At 45.9% G+C, this 25122-nt stretch overlaps 1 protein-coding gene across 1 annotated transcript; it reads left to right on the forward strand.

Moving 5' to 3' along the window:
* Positions 1–795: 795 nt before the first annotated feature.
* hs3st3b1b (heparan sulfate (glucosamine) 3-O-sulfotransferase 3B1b) lies at positions 796–17520 on the forward strand. The gene is made up of 2 exons (XM_084002133.1): positions 796–1653; positions 15594–17520. The coding sequence occupies exons 1-2, from the start codon at positions 1067–1069 to the stop codon at positions 16210–16212; spliced, it is 1206 nt and encodes a 401-aa protein (XP_083858259.1). The 5' UTR covers positions 796–1066; the 3' UTR covers positions 16213–17520.
* The last annotated feature ends 7602 nt before the right edge of the window (positions 17521–25122 follow it).

A 25122-nucleotide genomic window follows, 5' to 3' on the forward strand; every position in this document is an offset into this window, starting at 1 on the left:
AATTTCATTAGAGTATATATGGAGCCTAAGTTATTAATTATTATTGCACGCTCCCTCGCGATAAGTAAGTTGTATTTATTTCACTATTATTTTGTTATTAATGTGTATTTATTCAGGTTGACAATGGCCACGTGCACACAATTAATTAATATAATTAATTATATTACTTTAGGGGGAGGAGAAAAAAAGTAAATGAGTAGTTAACGATCAGTTTGAGTTCTATGTTTAATGTTTAAAATTGAAGTGACAACATGTGACCTCACCTCGTTCAGACTCAAACTACGGCCTTTCACACTGTTGGCTCATGTTTATGTTGTTCAAATGCAGATATTATTTTTCTCAATGTTTTCCCCTTATTTTCAAAAAAGTCAAATGGATTTTGAAGTTGAAGCTATTTGGTTTATTGTACAATGTAAGAAAACAAACAAAGAAGGGTGTAGGCTACACCAGAAGAAACACGCGGGAGACATTTGGAGTCGTCTGACTCAACGGAGCAGCGCGCGGGACAATCAGGAGTTAATTGGCGTCTCTGCCCCAATAAGAAACTTTTCCTAACTCTCAATACAATCCCGCGCACATGCCATCTCGCGCACACATCCCATCTCGCGCGCCGCGGCGGCTCCCACGGGGGCTGGGACACCGCCCGCGCCTCCCTCCCATTGGCCCGCTCCTATCAACAAACGGCTGCATATTTACCCTCCGCGCGCCCATTGGCCACCGCCGCTGTCGCTCCCCCGCGCGCCTCTCTATAAGGTCTCGTGCTCCAGCAGCACTTTTAACAAACCTGAGATGAGCCCGGAGCTGCTCCGCGTTGCGCGTCTCGCGGCTCAACAATCTTCCATATTGTAGCCAGAACTATGATTACAAATCCACCGTTTCATTCCCGGATGTATCATTCTCTACCATTGTATTTAGATTAGCTTCTCTTTTTACATTTATTTAAGTTGTTTTTAATTTGGAGGTTTTAGGTGAGCATGTGCGTAATTTTGCGAGGATTGTCGCGGTGCCTCCGGGAGTGATTGGGCAAATATGCGCCGCTCGGATATGATTTTCAACCGACAGGCTTATGGAATATAGCCTGGTGTGTCACAGCCTGCATGCCCTCTGGTCCAGCCCCGTGAAGAAGAAACTAATACTGCTCAGCATCATGTTTTTCATCTGGGTATACATGCTCTACTCCTGCGTGGGCTACTGCTCCACCATGCCAAGTTTGGTGGTGGACGGTTACCGGGGCCGGGAGACCGGCGCGGCGGTGGGCAAGAGGACAGAGAGCGGCCGGACGGACCTGGTGTCCAGGCTGCTGGCCAAGCCGCAGCCGTGGGAGGATATAGAGAGCGACTACGAGGAGCCGTCCACCAGGACCGCCGCGTCCAGGGACCTGCTCAATAACGAGCCGGAGCCGGAGGCGGACAGAGCCGACGACTGGGACGAGATGCGGGGCGAGCGGCAGAGAGCGCCGGCGCCCAGCGCCATGTCCAGCTTCTCCAACGGCTCCGGGAGCAAGAAGCTGCCGCAGGCGATCATCATCGGCGTGAAGAAGGGAGGCACCCGGGCTCTGCTGGAGTTTCTCCGGGTTCATCCGGACATCAGAGCCGTGGGAGCGGAGCCGCACTTCTTCGACCGCAACTACGAGAACGGACTGGAGTGGTACAGGTGAGAGCCGGCTCGCTGTGCGCGTGGACGAGGGTTGGATGTGTGCAGAGGGTTTTATTATAAAGTGTTATTGGAGGAATCATGCTGCAAAAACAGTTATGCTGATATTTTATTTTATTTTATTTTATTTTATTTTATTTTATTTTATTTTATTTTATTATATATATATATATATTTATATATTTATATATATATATATATATATATATATATATATATATATATATAATGCATTGTAATGTGTTGTGGCTGTAGATAATTTCCCAAGGCTTCTTCATTCACCTCCCAGAAACATTAACAGTGTTAGACGCAGCCCGAGAAGCTAATTAACTCTGAGTTGCTTTACAAGGACGCTCGTTTTGTTCCTTCCCATAAAAGTGCACCAAATGTATACACGCGTATTAATTTCATTGCCGTAATTATCCCGCGGGGTTTGGAGTTTATTCCAGATTCAAACAGTTACTCTTTCTTTGTATTCTGTCCGTTTCCACCTCAGGCGTGTTGGCTCGCGCTGCTTATTATAGCTCATAAATTAAATCAGGCATTTTTTTTAGCATGTTTTGCTGCGGACTTTATTTGCTGAATGTTTATTTTTTAATTGTGGACTTGTTTGACGTTGTGGTGCTGCTCGGCTGCAGGCAGGCTGCTTTCTGCGATGTGCAGTGATCTCTATTGGACGCGGAGGAACACTGCACCTCCACGGTGACGCGTCCGTTCTCTCTCCACTGAAAATGTGGAGTTATTCGTTTGTTTCCTTCCTCTCGTTTTGACGATTAAAGCTCGTTTTTTTTTTTTTTTTAAATAAATAAAACTCCGTTCTATAATGTGAGCGGGGTTTGGCATTGAAGTGTGCTGATTCCAGCTGCCACCAAGTAAACCTCCTGTTACATTTGCGTGAGCGCGCTTCGTGACAAAATGTGACCCCGCAGATATGTGATTCCCTTTGACCAGCATGCATTGTGATGTGAGGCCCGGCCGCCGGATCCCACTGAGATAAGATCCACGAAGACATTCCGCTAACTTTTTATTTTTCACTTGTTACACCACTTTTTTTTTACTTTGTCATTTTTTTAAATATCACATTGATATTATCTTGTAAAAACAGTTTAATAGTGTTCACAGAGCTGAACGCGTCATTCTTGTGTCAAAGGGAATAACGGGATCATCTGCAAGACAAAGTGAGGATCCTTCTGAGAACAAAACCGCTTAACGTCGTCACTAACATCACAACGTCATTTACATCACAACGTGTTAATATACCGCCCCCCCCCCCAGCGAGCCGCTAGAATAAAACCAAACAGCCAGTTTGTTTAAACTTCCAATAGTTTGTTTTTCGTTGTGTTTTATCTAACTCATGTAAATCCCGTCGTGTTTATTACATTTGTCAAATCAATGTATTGATTGGCTATTAGATCCCGTTTAAAATCCAGGTTAGTATATTTTTCTTTTTTACTGGATATGCAGCCAAAAGTTTTTTTCGCCTGTGTGTTTTATCAAAGTTAGAAGCTCATTGACAAATTGCTTAAAAACAAGCTTTTTTTTAATTTTTTTTTATTTGGTGGCCTTTGAAAGGAGGGATTTGCTCTCATTCTGCACATTAAATATGCAGGGAGGGGGCCCCAGCAATGTTCCACATCATGACAAAAAAGTGGGGGAAAAAGTGTTCTCCGCATTCAAAATACAGATTTGTCCGAAGTTTCCTTCCTCCTTTGATACTAAACACAGTTTTCTCTTTGAGGCTGCCGCATGCAGTATTTCATACTTTTCTATAGGTCGTGAAAAGTGCTGTTTGCTACTTTTTTACGCCATAAAATCTTAATTGAGTCGTGACTCAAGGTTTTTCAGTTGAGGAGAAATGGGAGCTAAATCTCATTTTTGGTCCATTTTACTTTCCTGTCGGTGCCAAAAAATATCCTCAGTCTGACTCACGGAAATACGTACAAACATATTTTCTTTTTAATGTCATTCGACTTTGAAAGCAAAACACACTCGAGAACACTTAAGATCTTTTTTTTTTTTTTCTATGAGGCATTTCATGCTGCAACAGGATATCCAAACAAAACCCTCCCTCCACTTTGTTTGTCTCTTATAGAAGGGCTCTTGGTTTGAGAAGCTGTCTTGACATATTTTTATGGAAGAATGGAAGAAAAAAATGTATGTTTCAGTGTAACAGCTGGTGTAAGCAATCCCGTAGTGTGTGGGGGGGTTACTTATTTCTATTTGTTAATGGCCTGAGGAAGGAAATCATTGCTGAGTCCTCAAAGTTCCCCGTTAGGACCAGATACTGGAGATGGACGCCTGAATGTTCTACACCGAGGGCAAAAATTGCGCACTATAGAAACATATTGTGTGGGATATGATGTGCTGACGGTGAGGGTCGTTCATGACGAGTGTGTGTGTGTGTGTGTGTGTGTGTGTGTTGAGCAACTCACCTCTCCTTGTTTATCCATTTGCACAATCTCGCTGCCATCCACTGTTGAATCTTGCATCATCTTCGCCTCCCCCATGGACGCACATTTAGAGCTGGAATCCCAGCGAGTAAATGCAGCCATAGAGGGAACAGGGGGGGGGGGGGGATGAATGGAGGTGGCGATAACAAGTCTTATTGTGGATTTCTGATGTACTTTGACAGTTTTTATTTGTGCCAAAGACAAACACATGATTCATGCTTTTGACCGAGGGGTCCTTGTATCAGGAGGTACACATTTTCACAGTGAGGTCATGCATGAACCGGCCCCAAGGAACACACACACACACACACACACACGCACACATGGAAAGAGGGATTCGGAGCTCCACAGGCCACACTACGAACAAGAGCGCTGCCTCATTCTTTCTCCGTTTCTATTCACACCTGTTGTGGTGGTTTTGGTGAATGTTGACTTGACTGGTGTTTAGTCAAAAAAGTGCATAAATTAATTTCAAATTCATTGAGTAAATTCCTGAAAAGGTTAATAACCCACACACGGTGTTTAAACAGGCTGGGCTCGGCAGTGGGAGCAAGTATTCTTGTGTGTTTTGTTTTATTTGCTGCTCTGTAGTTTGTGGCAATAAAAGTTACGTTGCAAGTACTTTTTTTTGGCACTTTTTCCAAAGCAAAGAGAAACAGGGGAGAAAAGGCAGAGAAGTTGCATTATCGAGACAAGCGGACGTTTAACAACCCACAAAATATTCACTTATAAAAACCATGAAAAAGCCAAAGAGGAAATGTAGTTTTTTGTTGTTGTTTTTTTTAAATGCAGTGATTTTGCTTCTGTGAGACTTTATGGGACGTTTGCACCAAAGTTCAAGAGCACGACCAACTTTAGTTTTATTTTGGGCAGTTGTGAGCTTGTCTGTGTTTTTTAATATATATATTTATATGAAAAAACGTAGACATTAATATATATATATATATATATATATATATATATATATTCCATATTATATTATTGCATATATGTATGAATTTCTCAGTTTTTGCAGTTTCTTTACAGGGTCAGGCCACTTTTAACAAACTGACTCGGGCAGCTGAACCGTTGACTCTTTCCACGCCGCTCTGGCTCTCCCTTAAAACAACAGACGTTTTATTTACTCCTAACTCTTGTTGACTGCGGCATCATTTCGCCCTGTCAGTCTGTGGTGCGTAACGCTCTCTTCATATTCCATTTAGCCCTATTGGCTATGAAGGGGGCTTTGATATATAATTACTGTGCTGCGGTTTTGCTGTCGTGTCGCGGGCTCTGGTCTCAGCTCGCCTGTCGGTGGGGCCCCGGCCGTTTTGACGGCGTTGGCTCCTCCTCCCTTCGGAGTGGCTGCAGCGTTTTGGAACGAGCAGCTCGGGAAACATGTTGGAGAGCAGAACGTGGCCACGTGGGTGGTGTGTGGATCGTGATGTCGCTTTTTTGTTGCGTCGTGAAGATAAGTTTAACTTGTTTGTGGAATAAGTCAGAAATGATATCTGTAGCAGGACATATTTAAGGTGGAATACTCATAATAATGCAGTGTGCATGTACGCATGCTGGACTATTTAGTGGTCAGTGTGTGTGTGTTTGTGTGTGTGTGTGTGTGTGATGTGGTCCGTGATCAAAGGTTAGAATTCAGTCGCTCCAGAGAGACTGGTGGGATTGAAGCCATCCACCGAGCAGGATGTGTCTCTGGTCAACCTTTGTATCTAGTCAGTATGAAACGGCGTGGAGGTAAACACACTTACAAAGCAGCGTCAGTAGAAGCTACACACACACACACACACACACACACACACACAGAAAAGGAAAAGTGGTGCATTGTTGAAAAAGGAGGCTCCTTTTTTAGAAAAGAAAACGTTCCGCTATCAGACTTCGGATGTTTCCGGAAGTCTGTGCTGTTGAAAGGCGTTATCTAAAGCCCCCCCCCCCCGGTAGTGGTTGGTCCCGGCCTCGTCAGTGACGGTTCTGGATGGGTGCACGTCCTTTTATCTGCTCACCACAGGGGCGCCCCTGTTTACCACGTAGGTGACCCATCCACTCTCTGTTGCCGCTGACCTCGCCCTCCTCCCTTCCTCCCTTCCTCCCCTCCTCCCCTCCTCCCTTCCTGTGCCCATAAGAGGCCACCTGGCTCCGCGGAGCCCTGGCGAAGACGTTTGTGTTCATGTTATGTAGAAAGCCGGGAGGTATAAAGTCCTGTGACGAGGCCTCAAATATATATTTTTTGTCTCTCTGGTCACAAAAGAATGAAACTCAGACAGCGTGGCACACACTCCTCGGGGAGTATTGATTGGTCAGGCCTGATTGGAGGTAATGTGTAGAGCTGGGGTCAGACCCACGTCTGCTCGCTGACAGGATGTGTGTGTTGACCATCTGCAGGGCTACAGAAAGCTGCTGGAACCTACGAGCCCCACTGGGGATTTCATAGCCGTTCCTCGGGGGGGTTGGGGGGACTGGGTTATGTAAATAACTGACAGTTTAGTTTTAAAAACTTGACAGAATCAATAAGGGCTGGAACTTGAAGTGACTCTTCAGTGAGTCACACACCTCTAGAAGAGTCAGATACTGTTGGCGCTCCGCTTGTTTCCTAATTCCTGGAACTCCAGCCGGCCGGCCGTGCAGCTGACATCCACGTCCTCCGGGTTCAATCCTGAACACTCCGTGTTGTCTAAACGTCCACCCTTGTGTTCCTCAAATGAGTGGATTATTTGTTAATGGTTCCTCCTCCGAACATCACCTCTCAAATCCCTCCCTTATGAACTGCTTTTCTCCGTTCTCCAGCTGTGCACTTGCTCGGCTGGTGTGCAAGAATAGGGTCGCACGTCACGCTCTGTTCGTCTGATCCTGGGTGGAGGGGGGCGGGGGGGGACCACAAGTGGCTGCTTCTCAGAGAGGCCTTCGGTCAGCGTGGAGCTCTCCGGCTCATCCCGGAACAGAGAGTGAAGCGGAGAAAAGGCAGCTTTCATCCCCAAATTACAAGCGGTTAATTGTGAAAGGGGAGACCTATGGAGAGGGGAGTGGCGGTGCTGCACTGTGGCCTGCCCCCCCCTTCCTTCTCCCCCCGCCTCCTGATGGTGAGCACGACCCACACCAGCGAAGACAATATGGCCGCCACAGTCCAGGAACCTCCTGCTGGAGCTGAGGATAAAAGCCACAGAGCCTGAGAGGAACTTTTTGTCAAACACTCACACACACACTTTGAATTCACACGCTTAATGCAAACAAAAAACACACAGGCACGCACACATGCTCTTTTTTTTTTTAAGCGCGGACAGTTGTGCTCCTTCACTCTGGCTCATGTTACCGCCGATACAGCATGTCTGTCTGGTTCCTTATGCGATCAAGTCGATGAATAAAGGAAGTACAGCCAGGAAGCAAACCCCTCCCTCTTGTGCTAAGTGTGAATTAAGCAGATTTTTAATGAGGTGATAATTTGGATGTTGCTGCACATGTCAGAACCAAACCAGACATCCTCCCTCCAGAGTTAATGGTCATTCATTGCTGCTAAATAAACCCTATTTAGCGCATTAAAAAGTTGCCCTCGAGGCAGAAGAAAGAAAAACACTCTTCTATGGTTTTGTTAATCTTTGGCCTCGTCAGGGGGAACTCCGTAGAAAAGGCCGTGTAGTTGAGCCCAAGGTGGAGAAAGTAATGATGGTAAAACCTGCAAAGCTTCACTTTGTCCCAGGTAGCAATCCCAGAGGTGGCCATTAGGGTGCCTTGCCTCTGGGAAGAGAGGACACACACACACACACACACACACACACACACACACACACACACACACACACACACACAGTGAGAGATGCTGATGTCTCCTGAGGTTTCCATCCGCCTGGCAGTAAAAGAGCAGAGCTCATTAGAAGTTGTCTCTCTGCACCACGGCTGCTCGACACTAGTCACTCTCTCCGTTTAGATCTGCTCCCAGAGCTGCTGCTGTCTCTCTCTCTCTCTCTCTCTCTCTCTCTCTCTCTCACTCTCTCTCTCTCTCTCTCTCCTAAGAGCTGCAGGAACGCTTCAGCTCGACTCCAAGACAACCTGGCCAAGCTCAACTCGCTTCCAATTATTTTCCACCACCGTGGTAGTTTTTCCCTCTCCCCTTTTGTTTAACTGATCACAATCTGGAAACCGCTGTATCTTTCTGGATCCGGCAAATCTGCTACATTTCTGCTCTGACTTTAGACTTTTTTTTTAAATAAAAATAGCAGGATGTCTAATAACTTTGGTTAAAAGTAAGGGTTTAGGAACAAGCAGGTTGTCTGTGTGGATTATTCTAACTCTTTTAAAAGGTTGTTATCGTCTTTCCTTTAGAAGCCTGACTGATCTCACTATATGTGCAGTTCTCTCAGGAACAACTGGACTCAAATGGAAAGATATGTGGCATGTGTTACCCTATGATTTTTTTTTTTATCTCTGTGCGTATAATTTAATCCAAACCATAATAAAAAATTCTGCAGAATTTCAACTGAGAAATATGGAGCATTCTGCCTTTTTTTGGGCAAAGAAATATGTGAGTGCTTTCTAATTCTGGAAAAAGGCAAGTAGATATCAAGTGAAGAAGAAGAAGAAGAAGAAGAAGAAGAAGAAGAAGAAGAAGAAGAAGAAGAAGAAGAGAACTTTACGTGACTGTTGAAAACAAACATCATCTGAAGTCTTCTGGCCGATGGCTGACATATACTATTAATCTAATTTCTCAAATATCGCTTCCTATTATTCTTGTTTGCATCGTTCCCTTCCCTCACAAAATCACTTCCTGGCACAGAGTTAGACCAGATCCTGTTTCACTTCAGACCAAGAGGTTCAGTGACGGAGATACAGCGGAGAGGTGAAAGCGTTTGTCATCGTGCTCTTGAATGAATGTGGAAGCGTGCTCCTGTAGCTCCACGTCTGCTTATGTGGCAGCGTTTTGGAGGCAGAAATGGTTAAAAAAACAGAAAACCCCGGTGCCTGATGTTCTTAACAGTAATTATCTTGTCTTCGCCGTGCTCCCAGATATTGTAGGAGACAAAATCTCGGCTCCAATCCAAAGAAAACGCCTGAAGGAGTTCTGCTCTTTCCATCTCGGAAAGCAGCAGGTTAATTGTCGTGGCCGGTTCTATCGTTACTCAATTTAGCTAATTATACGTTCGCTCGGGAGGCGGGCTGTCTTCGGGAATTTTGTAAACCATTAACCTGCAACAGCTGCAGCGTGGGGAAGCAAAATAAAATAATAGTCCAAATGCACAGGAAGCTCCTGGCTTCACTGAGTGACACAGAAGAGAGGAAATCCCCTCTTCTCCTCGAGACACACACTTTGTAGTTCACCTGTCTTCAAAAAAAGGTGTGCAGGCAGTTACGCATGACAGCCAATTCAAACAGGATGCAAAGTAGCTTGCTTTGCTCCCTCTCTCTCTCTCTGTGTGTGTGTGTGTGTGTGTGTGCATCGAGGGAGTGGGGGTGGTGGCATGTAGCCTGTGTTCTTCTCCAGTCTGTTTCATCTTTTATTCATCTTTGCTGTAGCTAGATCAAGGAGTCGTGTGCCTCTCGGTGCATGTCAAGTGTCAGGAAATCAGTCAGAATGGCTGATTCTGCCTGCACACACACACACACACACACACACACACACACACACACACACACACACACACACACACACACACACCTGCAACCCCTCCATTGTTGTTGTTGTTGTTTTTCACCCTGTCTCACGGTCCACCGAGCTGTCAGCCTATGGCGTCCTGATCCTGACGGAGCGCTGGAATGTGTGGCTAGCTTCGGGGGGGCGGGGGGCTAACGCCTTCGGCAAACACCCAGAGCAAACACACTGATTAGCGAGGATTACAAGCGCTAAACAAATTCCCGGGTAATATGGCCTAAATGGTGGATTTCAAAGAGCGGGTCTCTGCTGGCGAGGGTTTTCTTGCCGGCTCACGCAGCGCGGACTTTCAGGTGGATGGACTTGTGTGAAAGCGCTGAGAGGTTGAGTTAAGTGTTACCAAACGGGTGGGATCTTCCACCTCTCTGAAGATGGAAAAGTGTATGCTTCTTTTTGGTGGGGGGCTTTTTGAAAGCTTTGCAGACAGCATGTTGTTGCACATTCATGAGAAGGAAGAGGGGAGGAGGTATTTCTATTTTCTACCCTCCACCATCCCTTTCACCAACTCCTCTGTTTTATTTATACCACATGGCGGACTCCTCCGCTTCACTGCAGGGTTATTAACACTCAGTAATTCCTTGCAGCCGTCTATGCCACAGGCTGATGTGGTTCCCCGGGGCTTGAAAAAAGCCTTTTTGGGCTGTGTTGTTTTCCAAACGTGCCAAATAGTCAACAAATATACTCAAAAACAGATTTTCCAAGTGGGGGGAAAATGATAATTACTCCCCGAATTGAATAATTTGTGCTTGCCATGCCTCCGCGACGCTGCCCCTTCACAAGGCGACCACATAAGACGTCTCGGCGTCACTCAAGTATTTTCAGGACGTAACTGAGGTGGAGGTGGGGGGGGGGTGATGCTGTGGCTGGGCCTAATGTGCTGCTGGGGTGTCTGACCCCATGTAGTCCATGACAATATATGTGGCGGTTAGTTCTCTATTTATTTATTCCTCCTCACCAGTGTCTGATGTTGCCTCCAAAACCCAGGTTGGGTACGAGCCCAAAACCCGGTCTGGATGGTCGGCGCCCGCAAAGGCCCGACTCCCCCCTCTCTCCATCTCTCCATCTCTCTCTCCCTCTCTCCATCTCTGTCTTCGCTCTCTGTGTCATTCACTCTCCTACACACTCCGCTATGGCAAAGTACGACTCCCCCGGTTCCAGTGAAAGAAAATGATGGATGGACGGGTTCTACGTGGGTTGGGTTCTAGCCGCTGTGTTTACACGGAGGGTCAGTAGATTCCCAGGCCGCTCTGACACAGTGCAGCCTTCTCCCCGGGGTTGAAAGGGGGGTCTGGGAGACGCCATTCATCAACCGGATCGGGACTCCAGCGCAGAGTTTGGGTGTCAAAGTGTCTCGGAGCGAGAAAGTAGATGAAGGTTCCTATCAGTTCGGCCATCGCTCTGCCTCAGCATGTGTTGTTCTGGGAAAGCTTAAAATGGCTCCACTTTATTCCACTTAGACCTTAGATCCTGTCGTCCCAGACTCCCTTCTTTTCACTCTTGTTCGTGGAAATGTTCTAATCTTCTGTAACTTCTGCTTTGCATCTGGATCTCCCTACCTTTTGATTGATCTGATCATTAGAACTGGAGGGCCACTGGTCCCGGTAATCCCAAAGGAGGAATTTAGCTTTCAAACCCTCCTCGTAGCTGCATCATCCCATGCAGGGCCCAGGCCCAGTGTGTCATACTAGGCCAGCCTGCATTATTAATCCTTTTAGCACACGGATGGTTCGGAGGGGGGCTTCCACTCGGCCACCTTCCTGAGTTTCCAGTGACACCATTATTCAGTGAAGCCTGTTAATGTGAAACCTTGTGCTCGGAGGAAGGAGCGCTGACGGTTGAGTCTTGATGAAGCTGCAGCGTCGCTCAGGATTCATCCTGCTGGTGTCCACTTACAAGCAGGTGTGAAAGACTCGCATAGATGGAGAAACGGCAAGTGCATGGTTTGGTTTTTTTTTGGTACACAAAGCCAGAGATGTATGACACCCTTCAGGAATACACTCCTGCACGGCCTCACTTTTAAGCAGAGATCTCTGGCTCTTCTCAGCCAGGAAATGAACTGTCAAAAAGCTCTAAGTGGCCACATACTAGCACCTGGACTCCACTCTGAGGGCCCGAAAGCAGAGACTCTCTCTCTGTCTCCCTCTCTCTCTCTCTCTCTCTCTCTCCCCGCGTCCCGACAGGCCCATAAACCATCCTCCTCTATTCTTTTTAATTTACAGCCAAAGCCATGCTCTGTGGTTAAACATAATGTCAGACTCCAGGCACAGTGGAGTATATTTCAAAATGTCTGGCTTCTGTGTGCGCTTAAATGCTACTTTGAAAATATTCAGGCGTGCGTTGCCTTCCTTCCCTTTGTAGTCCCAGTAATGTGTGTGTGTGCGTATGCGTTGCATAAACATTTTGCTCACTTCGCTTCCATTTCCATAGCATGGAGGCTTCCCACTGTGAGCCGAGAGCTTTAAAAAACACAACAGAACAGGGAGCTTTCATTTAACGGTGACTCATAAGTGAAAGCATGAAGGGGACTGCGTGGATCATCCTCCCGACTGTCCAGGACGGAGATTTCTTACAGATGTCACGTATTGTCTTCAGAAATGCACGCCGTTCGCTCAAATGCTCCGGCAGCGGAAAAAAAGATCACATTTCGAACACGTTTAGCGGCCGCTCCAGATCTCTATCGGCCCAACGAGGAATAAAGATTCTTTGTGTTAGCTTGAAATCGCTGGTGTGTCCACCGCGGCGGTTCGTGTGAAGTGCTCGCGTTTAGAGGCCCTTGGAAAAAAGAAAGGGAGCCTTTCAGTGCTTCTTCCCTCATTTCCTCCCTCTCCGTCTTCCCACATGTGAAGTGTCACTCTGCTGTCGGACCTCAAGGCTTGATTGTCTGGGGGGGGGGGGGGGGGGGTTAATGGAAAGAAACATAGCTGATTTGTTTTGTTCTGATTTTGTGTGTCTTGTTTAATCCAGCTTTAAGAGTGCTGATCAGTGTTACCTCCCACGGGGAGATGACTTGCTCCAGGGTCTCCCAGCCGTAGTAACAGGCATCTCTCCCATCACAGTGCAGCCACGCCCTCCCCTTCGCCGGTGGATACAAAGTGCCCTCGGATTTGTCTGCATTCAAATAAACAAACCCTAATTTGAGATTCAAATGCTTACAACATCCAGACACGTGAGACAATTGGAAAAAACCCTTTTGTATCGAACAGAAAAATCTGACAGACGCACCAAATAGCTTTTTCCTTTCCTTTTGTCTACGAGCAAAAACCCGGTCATTTTGTTCAGCGGCGCCGTGTGACACGGAGGCTCGGCGGCAGCCCGTTATCATCAGATCAAACATGACAGGAGGGGGAGGCAGAAGCATCAGACAGAAATAACCCTTTTTTCCTCGCCTGCCGTTTATCTCCACCAGGATGAGGGCTCTTTAAAACAAAAGGCCAAAGGGCCACTGTGCCGGGCCCCCCTGTCTGATGCTGTCATGTGACAAGGGGCTTCTGTTTTGTGTCTTATCGCTGTCTTTTAACTTGGAAATGTCCTCAACGCACAAAGGTGCAGAGAGGCAAGGTTTGACAGATGTTTGTCACGGGAAAGTACAAGCAAGGCAAAAGTTGATCATCACGATGTCTGAATTCAGTTTGATGTTTCCCTGATTGGATGGTGGGGTCTTGGTATCCAAGGGGGACGGGGTGATGTTTGCAGGGCAATTTTGGCACACGTCCCACTTAAGAGCCCTCCAAAAGGCTTCTCTCACTCGAGGTTGAGGAGGACGGAGAAGTGCTCCACTCAGGCCTCGATAAGCACCCCTCCCTCTCTCCCCCCCTGGTCTCCTCTATCTGCCCCCTCTCCACCCTGCCCCCCCATCCCCGCCCCACCGCCCTGACCGCTGCCCTGCTCACCCCTCCGCTCAGGGACAATGGTTCACTTTCAAAGAAAAGCAGGAAAAAAGAGGAGCCCGGTGTCACAGAATTGGCTGTTTGCTGACGGAATCTTTAAAAGCAGCACCTCATAAATCAAAAAGGAGCATAATAGGCATTGTTTCTCCGAGAGCTACTCGTCCCACTAAAATCCCTCCCCCTCCCCTCCTCTCTTCTCTCTCTTCCTGACTCTTTGGGCAGAGAGAGTGGGCAAAGTCAGGGGTGGAGAGTTTTTTTATTAGGGGGATGGGGGGGTCTCTTCTTGCGGATTTGGCGCATTTTTAGGCGTTTCCTCATCACTCCTTTCCCCTCACTGTCCAACCATCCCCTCATTTTACACTCGTCCAACCCCCAACACACAAAAAAATCCCTGTGCTTGGATCAGCATAATCTATCACTATGCACATTGTATCGCAGGCCTCCTCCCTATCTCCGTGCCGTATTGTCATGTTGAAATCGGATTAGATGGGAAGCCATTTGCCTCTTTGGGAGTCTTTTTTTTTTTGTATGTTAGCAAAAGGAAGGACAAAAAGCTTTGCAGGCCGTATCACAATTGTGTCACCGGGAGAATGACCAACGGTGCTGTTTGGTTTATATTCCTTGAGGACATTTAGGAGGGTGCAGTTTGAAGTTGTGGCAGATAATAAATGTGTGTGTTCTTAATGGGATGTTTGCAGTTTTGCTCCAGGAATGTTTTGCTTGCATAAAACCCCATGCTGTGATGTGTTCAGATTTTTAATAGGTTGTTAATGAGCTCAGGCCCGTACTCGCCATCATTGGCCCTGAGAGAATCGTCAGATGGTCCGATGATTGGCCCAGAGTGCCAGGCCAGTGTTAAAAATGCCAAATGAAATTGGTAAATCAAAGTGAGTGGTGTGAGATTGGCGGCCTGTTTATTTATGATCCCAGTCTGGTCCTGATTCAGTGGTGTATCGGTGCCCCAGACTCTCCTTTACAACAAAGACGAGGCTCGGGGGTACAACACACTAACAGGAGTCTTATCTCCGCTTATCGTCCATCCTTTGTTCCTCCACCTTCAAGTGCTTTAAACTGCTAATTTTCACTTTTCGGTTCTCCGTGTCCCTTGAAGGGGGTTTTCACGTCTCCGATTGTAGCCAAAGAGGTGAAAGGTGATCCGTGTCCCAATGTCAGTCAAAGCCGCTCTTATCGCCCTCGCCGTAATTGCGAGGCTGCGGTCGGCCACCGATAGTGAAACCTAATTCTTTTGAGAGAGGAGTGTGTTCACTTTTCCTTTCAAAACCAGTTGTTCTCAAGTACCTCTTGATTATACGTCTGCATGTAACGCATCTGTGTGAAGCCCATCGGCGAGCCCTCACCCAAAACCAAACCCCAAAAAACAGATTCCCTTTCTGAAACAAGCCTCATCATCTTTCAGCACTGTGGCATTTTTTTTATTTTGCATTTCAGTCAGCCTGAGTCAGCAGGCTGTTTTTTCTCTAATGGTATACAGAGAGGAGGGTGGATTTCGATTAAGTCTGACCACTTTGGAACATTATTTCCCGCAGTGAGGTTTGAGGAAAAAATCAGATAATGGAATTATCTACATACATTTTTAATTTATACAAATATTCAAAAATAATCTAATGGAGTCGGAGTAGAAACCAGCACACAAATCCCCTCATATTGTTCCATTCAGGGTCGCTCATGTTGAGAAATTCCCGTAAATGTTTCCCTGTGTTTGATTATGTAGTAAACAAGAGGTCCCTGTTTTGTGTCAGAAGTGAGATATCTTATGAGTGAGAGGGCATGTTGATGTTGGAGAGCTGCCTGCACTAATAGGTTTTCGAGCCCTGTAATAAGGCTAAACAGGCTCAGTGAGTCATTGATTACAGAACACAGTACACTCCATCAGCTTGATTACATTATGCAAGACGTCGCTCCACCTTAATCTTTTCCTAACCTCCTTTTCCTGTCTCGTTTTCCTCTTCACAGGGAGCTGATGCCCAAGACCCTGGAGGGCCAGATCACCATGGAGAAAACCCCCAGCTACTTTGTGACCAGAGAGGCTCCGGCCCGGATATCCGCCATGTCCCGGGACACCAAGCTGATCGTGGTGGTGAGGGACCCCGTCACCAGGGCCATCTCAGACTACACGCAGACGCTGTCCAAGAAGCCCGACATTCCCTCCTTCGAGAGCCTCACCTTCAAAAACAGGACTACGGGGCTCATCGACACCTCGTGGAGCGCCGTCCAGATCGGCATCTACGCCAAGCACCTGGACAACTGGCTGCAGTACTTCCCCATGGAGCAGATCCTGTTTGTGAGCGGCGAGCGTCTGATCAGCGACCCGGCCGGAGAGCTGGGCCGCGTGCAGGACTTCCTGGGCCTCAAGAGGATCATCACAGACAAACACTTTTACTTCAACCAGACCAAGGGCTTCCCGTGCCTCAAGAAGGCGGAGGGCAGCAGCAAGCCCCACTGCCTAGGCAAAACCAAAGGGCGGACCCATCCCAACATTGACCCCGAGGTGGTGCAGAGGCTACGGGACTTCTACAGGCCCTTCAACATGAAGTTCTATCAGATGACAGGGCATAACTTTGGGTGGGATTGATGTAAAAATCACGAAAGACGCTTTTTTGTTGTTGTTAATTTGTCGAGAAGTTATTATTTTTTTTCATCTGTAATTCAATGGCAAGACGCAGAGATATTGCTATATATATGTAAAATGTACAGAAATCTATTTTATAATAATTTATTTTTATTTCTAAGCAATTAATTCACTAAGCTGCCTAACCATTGTTTGTACATAACATCTGGCCCACGTGTTGTTTTTTAACATTCCTCATTTTTATTTTGAATTCTCTCGCTCCTCCCCCTCGTGGTCCTGTAAAACTCAGCGGATTCATCGGTGCTTCGTGATGCAGATAATCAGCGATGATTGGAGTAGAAATTAGAAAATGTAAAAAGCACCATATTACGGGTACAGAGTGCTCACAGAGAAGTATAGAACACCCATCCAATGTGCATCCTCATTCAAACGTGCATCACCACTTTACCATCGTCCTTTTGTTCATGATTCTTCCATTATGTGTTTTCACTTCAATGCAAACCTTCCAGTTAAGTTTTCTATGAATCCCCCCGTTTTCCTGTGCTGGCAATCGGGCCCGAAGCTGCACATCTCGTGTCTCTTTCCACTCAATAACAGTTAGATCAATAGGCCTAATTGATCCTCATTGTGTCACTCACGCTTAAAGTATACAGCTGCCCTTTTCATTCTCTGTGCTCCCGCTGCCCGCTCTAATGAATGACCCATCCATCAAACGTTGAATCCCATCCCCGGACCACATGAGGGCCATGTTAACATTATGCTAATCGGGGGAAAAGGTAACCGGAGGATCGATCCGACCGCAGCTCTCTAACTCCCCATTAGGAGCGCCGTCGGCTGAGAGCCAGCCTCCCGGCCCCGTCCGCATGGTTCAAAGGTCACGCAAAGTCTCAATCAAATTTCCTCGAGAGGCATTTTGATTTGTTGAGCACCAAGGGTCGGGGGGAGGGGGAGGGTTGCCTTGTTCTGGCTTGGAAAATAAAAATCAAACAAAGTTTTGCGTGAGGTTGCAGAGGCGTATCTGTGAGGACTCGGCCGTGAAGATAGAAGAGACGACAGACGAACAACAACTTGGCTTCGCCTCGCCGACGTCGCTCTTCTTCAAACAGAAGTCCACCTGGCCCCGATCTTAGATCCCAGACTGGAGAGATCAAAGGAGGGAAAGGTTTTTGTGAAACACTCGGCACAGCAAGATATGCCTCGGGCTGGCGGGGGGTGTCTAACCTCTCTGGTGTCGTCAGAAAACCTCATGTGCCATCGTCCATGGCCGATATACTTTATGCCTTATTCACTCATCCTCACACCTCACCACAATCTCAACTCTCTTACTTGTTGCCAAAAAAAAGCCCTTCAGGGTTGATATTACATTTCACACAGCTTGAGTCACTATCTCTGCCCCCCCCCCCCACCCCTTTGTTTTTGTCTTTCTACTTGAATTCTTGATATGCAAGAGGGAGAAAACGCTTAGTTATCATTCTTTGATGCACCGCACCGTCTCTCGTTTTTGCAGCGGGTGGCACCCTATTGTACGGGCATGGGGAGGCGGCCGTGCTAAATGCTATGCCGTGCTACGCTACGCTACGCCGTGCTACGCTATGCTATGCATGCTCAATGTGGTGGCCATTATGAAAATGCAGGGATAATGGGGAAATGGATTATTAGCATCAAGAGGAGGGCTTCATGTGTTAAGCCAGGCCCAGACTGAATGTACACAACCTTACCCTCACACGGACAAGAAGACCCTCACATCAATATTAAAGGTCAGATTGTCACTCGGATTGAGTTGAAAGTTACGTTTGATTGTCCCCCGTTTCTTTTCTTTGTTGAAGTTCAGAAAATGTCGTGCCTCTAACTATCCGATACAACACAGAGAGCCTGCTCCTGCCATGAAGACAGAGTGACCCCCAATTCTATTTCTCTTGTTGAATCCAGCTGTTCAACCTCAGAAACCAGTGGTTGGTAGCGGGGAGATGGAGGCTGGTTGTAGCGCTGTCCTTCACTTTCACTCTGTCTGAGCGATGATACTCCTACTGGGAAGTCATATAGAGAAAGCCTTCATCCCGTCTGCTCACCTTAGTGCAATGTTTGATTATTCAAAGAAAAAGAAAAGCATTTATGTCTGACATTTTCCCTGTAATTGATGGAGACCTGCATTTGAGTTTCTGGTCGAGTTCATGTAACTGAGGGAATATCTGAAAAGAAAAAAACAACAACAACTCGCACTCATGGGTTTACTCTGTGTTGCTGCATCAGTTACGGTTGAGTTTTATTCAACCTGTTTTGAGATCTAAAAAAAGTTTGTCTTACCCACATATAATATGTATTTAGTCTAGCAGATCTGTATGTACAAAAAAATGAAGAAAAAAAGACATGGAAATCAAGTATTTTGTGGTATGTACATCAAAGAGTTAATTTTACACAATGCAAAAGCAAAAATGGAACAAATGTTTCTAGATGATTAAATACTGAACATTCAAAAATATTTCTTTGTATGAAGAAATAAATAAAAAAGTATATATTTTATCAAATCCTCTTGTGCCTGACTTTTATTTCCTTTGTTCTTTCCTGGGGTTTTAGTGTTGATTATTCTCAAATGTAACACAAAACACCATCTATAAAGAGTATAATGATGGAGGTTAGATGGCATGGGTTTAGTTTGTCTATTGTCTTCATTGCATTTACCGGCAGTATGAGTGCAGATGTTCAACGTTAAAGGGTTGCTTTCCCCAATTTATACAAAACAGTAATAAAATGCCTAAATCAAGGAGAATGGGACCTCAGTTGCAGTGCCCATAGCTTTGAAAAATTACATTTAGGTAAAAGGTGTTTTCTGGATCATTTAGACAGGATAAAGGGGAAATCAACTGTTATGTTATAGTGGCTGCCCACAAGTATAGTATATTGTACAATTTGGTCTAATAACAATAAGAACAATGTGACACTACAATATGTAACAAAAGTGTAAATGACACATTAAAATGCAAGAATAATAAATGGCTACTGATGACGTACAACACTGATTCCACTCACCTGTGCTGTGGTTAGGAGATAAATATCTTGAACACAAATAAATAAAACCAAATCTGGGTGAAAGGCCCTTTGATCCAGTGACACCTGACACTTGTTGGTGGTTCCACATATCAAATACACCTTTTCACACTCAAATGTGATGGTTAAGGTGCTGCTAACTGTTAGCTAAATTCATTTCCGTTTTAAATTGAAGAAATAATCCATATTAAAATATCTAAATTTGTGTTTTCTGGATCATTTAGAGTACCCTAATCACAATAAAGGGGAAATTAATTTTTATGTTACAGCGGCTGTCTGCCATCATCAATGCAGCTCCAATACTAAGAATCACCATGGCAACTGGGAGAGAGATATTACTTTGTGTTTATGGAGAAAATGAGCTCATCATTAGAAAGTGAGCAACATAACTGCAGAAAAGTAGAGACAGTTGGTGTGACAGACCATTTCTGGCTGAGTTAATGCGTGTCACTGAATGAAACAGTCGGTTGATCCGAAAGTGGATAACTCACTTTGACTTCCATATCGATGAGGTTGACGGTTCAAATTCAGGATAGAGAGTCAGTTACTATGGCTGTTCTGAATTAGTTCAATCAACTCTGAGTATGTAAACTCTGGCTGTGGTTGAATAGTCAAAAAAGTAGGTCCTAACTCCTTTTCCCACACACATTTATCAACACAATTCCAATAACTATATGTACCTACGGTGCAGGCAACAGCGGTCCAACTACTTTGTTCAATGAAGTAGTGGAAACTCAGGGTTTGTTGAGGAAAACCTGGGTTCACGGAGTATGTTGCCCAGGTAACTGACTCTATGGACCGAAAAACCAGAGTTTCCCTCATCTCAGGGTTAACTAACTCAGGGTTTTCACTAAACCTGCTTTCAGAAAATCTGGTTCTGTGCTTTACGCTGCTGTATTTCTACTTCCTTTAAGCGTATACATCCAGGTACTGATTGTCCTCTCCTGCTTATCAACACTGCACCTGTTTCAAGCCATGGATTATTGTGATTTTGAATGTGCATATGAGCGACTATCTGCACTGCTGTTACCAGGTGGATTGCTGGATTGAGGATTCTCCATCATTATAAAATGATCTTTATGCTGTCATGTGTCCAGTGCAGGTGATGACCTCTGGGTCTGAAAAGTAAAGCCAATGCGGATGTGCCTTAAACATTCTTTCTAAAGTCCAGCAGGGGGCGACTCCTCTGGTTGTAAAAGTAAGTCTGATTGCATAGACGTCTATGAGACTTAATGTATTATCTCAGTAAACATTGTAAACATGAGTTTATGGTCTCAATAGTTTCAAGTCTTCAATCCAGCATGATGTTCATTTAGTGCATTAAGGTCCATTTAGAGTCCAACAGACCAGAAAGCAGGGGATGCTTTAGGGGTGGCGCTACCTTGTGATTAACAGGTCACCATGGCAACGACGTCCAATCTAGTAATTGAATCATTTTGGTCGCTTACAAATGTCTCATCCAGCATTCGTGCTGAGCTCCACCTTCTTCCAGTCACTTCTGGTCTGCTGAAACGTGAGTCTTCAAAAGTGGATTCATTTACAGCTTTATAGGACATTGGAACTTGCATTGGCCTTTTGAACAGGAGTAGACCCCCATAACGGAGAGATTTGGGTTACATGAATACCTTCAACTATTTGCTTTAAATCTTCTAGAATTGAAACGGTTTGCGTCCATCTGTTTTTCTTGCAGTCAACTCTTAAAGGAAAACACCACCGCATTTCCATACTGAACTATGTTCTGCTCTGATCTTAGACGAGGTGATACATACCTCCCTCTCCTCTGTGCGTGCACTCAATGGCTCTTGCGCGCACTCCGCGCAGCGCTAATTTGCTAGCATGTAGCTTGTCCTTAGGATCCAAAGGGGGGTGAAGTTAGAAGCGACCAAGCACTTCCACGTTGTCCCTATTTAAATACGGTTACGTGAGTAGTTACACGATCCAAGTTTGGTTACACAAAATGAAACATGCCAATTTTTCTAAGCGGATAACAAGGATAACTATATAGTATGGCGGAATAACAACTGGAAGCACTTCGACGTCGGCGCAGTAATATCATCACTCCGCTCCCCCTCTTACTTCCGTCAATAGAACCTACGTGACTGCACGCCGTCGCCTGCACCAGCTGTAGTAGTTTGTGCACAGTTGAGGAAGCATCAGGTTGTAGTAAGATAGTTTGTGAACAAACATCATGGTTATAACGTGGATCGTACAGGGTTGTGAAAACAAGCAGAAGGTATATAGTCCCGTCATGTTTTGAGTGATGATATTACTGCGCCGACGTCGAAGTGCTTCCAGTTGTTATTCCGCCATACTATATAGTTATCCTTGTTATCCGCTTAGAAAAATTGGCACGTTTCATTTTGTGTAACCAAACTTGGATCGTGTAACTACTCACGTAACCGTATTTAAATAGGGACAACGTGGAAGTGCTTGGTCGCTTCTAACTTCACCCCCCTTTGGATCCTAAGGAATATACTGGGACAAGCTACATGCTAGCAAATTAGCGCTGCGCGGAGTGCGCGCAAGAGCCATCGAGTGCACGCACAGAGGAGAGGGAGGTATGTATCACCTCGTCTAAGATCAGAGCAGAACATAGTTCAGTATGGAAATGCGGTGGTGTTTTCCTTTAAGAACAGTACGTTTGTGAACAATTTGGCAGTTCAGTATTCACACAAGTGTGGAAGTGGGGGGTCTGTGTGGGTTCAGGTGACCCACAGCTGTGTGGGAGGTTTTGGTTGCTGGTAGCGGTGGGTCTGCCTGCTTATCGGAAATGCCCCTCCTCCGTTACCCACACCCTCACTCCCCGTAAAAAGTGCCCAATGTTTCCTTATGGCTCATAATGAGATACACCTCCAGGGCTGCTTATTTACAAGCCTCTGAAACACCTCCTGTGTATTCACAGGGCCTCCATTCACAATATCAGAGGTGATGTATTTACAAACCTGTCCACAGACGGGGATGTTGACATCCGCAGCAAACTGTGGGAGCAGTTTTCATGGTTTTTGCCGATTCATACGACCTCCCCTTATGTATCCCGACAGATATATATCACATCGAGTTACAGAACATAAAATGGTGCAGGTTCAGAAAACTTTGTTGACAGTTTTATATTTGGTTTTACACTCTCGCATCTAAAATCAAGCAGGACCTCATGGCTGGAAAACATTCAGAGAAATAGTCCCGTTTCCTGCTTCTAAGTTGACGCATTGATTCTTCTTTTTCAGACCATCTCACTTCCTGCAACTCACCAGTGAAACCAAATTCTCAATTGATAAACTCAAGTTTCGTTGATAAAATCCCCAACAAGATAACAATGCAGTGTGAAAATATTGGATTATTTAAAAAAAAAACCTGCAACTGAGAAAGATATTTACAGTATTTTCAGTCCACCAAGTGAAGTGTGGGCTGATCTAGATTCCTTAAGTTATAATTAGATCCGTATCATTGTTTCTCTTTGTGTTCTCTTGGGTATAGATGCTCTACATCTGACTGACACATCATGCTCTCAGTGTGTGTTCGTTTTTAGTTTGCGCAAACAAAAACCCACAAAAAGTTCCCCGCTGCAGTACGCAACTCAACATGGGGGCTTATTCAAATAAGGAAGCGTTAATGTGCCGAAATACTTCCTGTAATGTAGAAAAAATGCAAGAATATGCTGCATCTCTCAGTCAAAATATACTTTACCTCGGCAGGAATAAAACATTTTATAATGTTACACTTCCCATCCCCAATTTGTATTGGCTGAGCTGGGCGAACAGCCGCGTTCATGCTTTCCAACCCCCAAGGAAGAGGTGGGCCGTAATGAGTGGAACATAGCAGAAATCCCCCAGCATGCATGCTGGGATGTAGTGGCAAATAAAAAGGTGGGTAAACAGCTTCCTTCCTGTCAGTCACACACATCCTGAGGGGAATAGCCATTAATGTACAGTCAAAGAAAATCTTATTTCCACATAGGAATCACTTCATAATACTCCCCATAAAGCCAAACTGCATTCATAATTTACATCAGGTTTGCTAAAAGCATGCAGTGGGTAACATTAGGATTGCCGTTTGCATGCTGACTGTGTTTCCACAGCGAGAGAAGAGTCGAGTCAGTCAACAGACAATGCCGATGTCCAAACAAGGACGCAGATGTGGCTGAGATGCTGCTGGAAGTATTGTCTAATAAGCGCTGTGGGGGAGGTGCACGCTCGCGGCGGTGCTTCTCCACGGAGCCACTTAACCTCAATGGAAAATGTGTCGCACAAAGTAAACAGCGGCCCATATTGCAGCACAATATGAGACAACAGCCCCCCCGTCCACTTGCAGGTAGCGGTTTGCTTCTCTTCATCGTTGATATTTACACGTCTGGAGCTGGATAATAGCTCAGCTGGAGCACTGAAAGACGCACCGGAGAGGAAGACAAACAGGATGTGGTGTGAATGACGATAAAATCAAAAATATACATGATCCGAGCTTGGCAGTCTGAAGTGGAGCACGCTCTCTTGGCGGGCGCCCAGCTTGTCCCCCCTGAATCTACGCCACCTGTGTTAACTCACTACCAACCCGATTAACCTGCTCATGGATCCGACAGACGCAGATATGGGAATGACAGATTCCCGGGCCGGCAGCCAAGTGAGCCATCTTGAAGGAAATGGTTTGTGTAATTAACAGAGAGGCTCGGCAGAATGACAGGGGGTAATTGTAGCGTTTGCAGATGATGTCTTATTGTCATGGCGGGCGCCTCCCGGGCTGTTATGGGTACAGGCGGCTGCTGCTTTGGGCTTTGGGATGGGAACAGACACCTGGCAGCACTAGACACATGAAGCCCCTATTGACTCTTCCCATTTACCGCCTCCTCCCCCCGATCCTTCTCCCTCTCCTCCCCACACATTGTCTCCAGAGCAGGTTGCTATGTGATGTGTTTGATCATATTAGCTTCAAGCTGCTGCAAAGCAATATCCAAAACAGCCTTGTCACAACGGGAGGAAACATGGCAGAGGGGCTGCAGGGAGGGCATTAAACATTGAGCCGTCTGCCCGCCGCTCCTTTTTTAGACCTCAACACGGTGCCGCTGCGGTGGCTTCACACGCAATCGTGCACTTTGGCCTTTGCTGTACTCTGGTTCAGTCTGCACCCTGTGGCCCCTCGGCTAGTTCACCCAAACTCTGAAAAATATCACTCGCTAACATGAAAAAACATACCCTGTGGTATATGGCCATGCAGATATTTACCAGCGCAGACTGAAACTTTAAAGATGGTGTGGTCTTAAACCTGGAAGTAGGGGGGCTGGTAGGATGGGGGGGGGGGGGGGGGGGTGATCTGACTCTGGATCTGGATCTGGGTCTAGTGCTGCTGGGCTGCAGTGGACCGGTTCTGATGTTGCATTTTGTATCTGTGATGTATTCGCTGTCGTTTTACTTTTAAACTGAATCATCATCATCTTTGGCATTGGCACTAGAAGTGCTTCAGTAGACTACTTGAACAAGGAAGATGAAGAGGAGCCTGCACACTTTTTAAAATGCAGGATTGTCTCAGTCTACAAAACTGCAGAAGAGATCAAACAACGATCTACTGCTTCCACAAAAAGTCATTTTTTAGAGCATTTTTTTTTGCAGGATACTGAACTTAAAACCACATTTAGATCATAAACATTGAATTAGCATTTTCTGAAATGATGGATCTCAGGTGGACATAAGGTTCGCTCCATGCCAAATCCAGCATCTGGGGCCTCGTTGGATTACGCTCAACTCCCCTTCACCCCGTCCCCGACCAGCGCTTCCTGTCTGACAGATGTCAGACATGCTGCGACAGGCTCGGCCCCAGAGAGGTTACAGCGAGAGGAAACACGGGATCAAGAGAGTCTATCTTATCACCTCAGGTATAAAA

Source organism: Eutrigla gurnardus, assembly GCF_963514095.1.
Source record: "Eutrigla gurnardus genome assembly, chromosome: 22".
Taxonomy (NCBI): Eukaryota; Metazoa; Chordata; class Actinopteri; order Perciformes; family Triglidae; genus Eutrigla; species Eutrigla gurnardus.

Bases quoted from the DNA above. Each gene is read 5' to 3' on its own strand.
- hs3st3b1b (XM_084002133.1), top strand. From the start codon at position 1,067: ATGGAATATAGCCTGGTGTGTCACAGCCTGCATGCCCTCTGGTCCAGC. The intron at 1,654-15,593 runs GTGAGAGCCGGC...TCCTCTTCACAG, and splicing joins AACGGACTGGAGTGGTACAG to GGAGCTGATGCCCAAGACCC.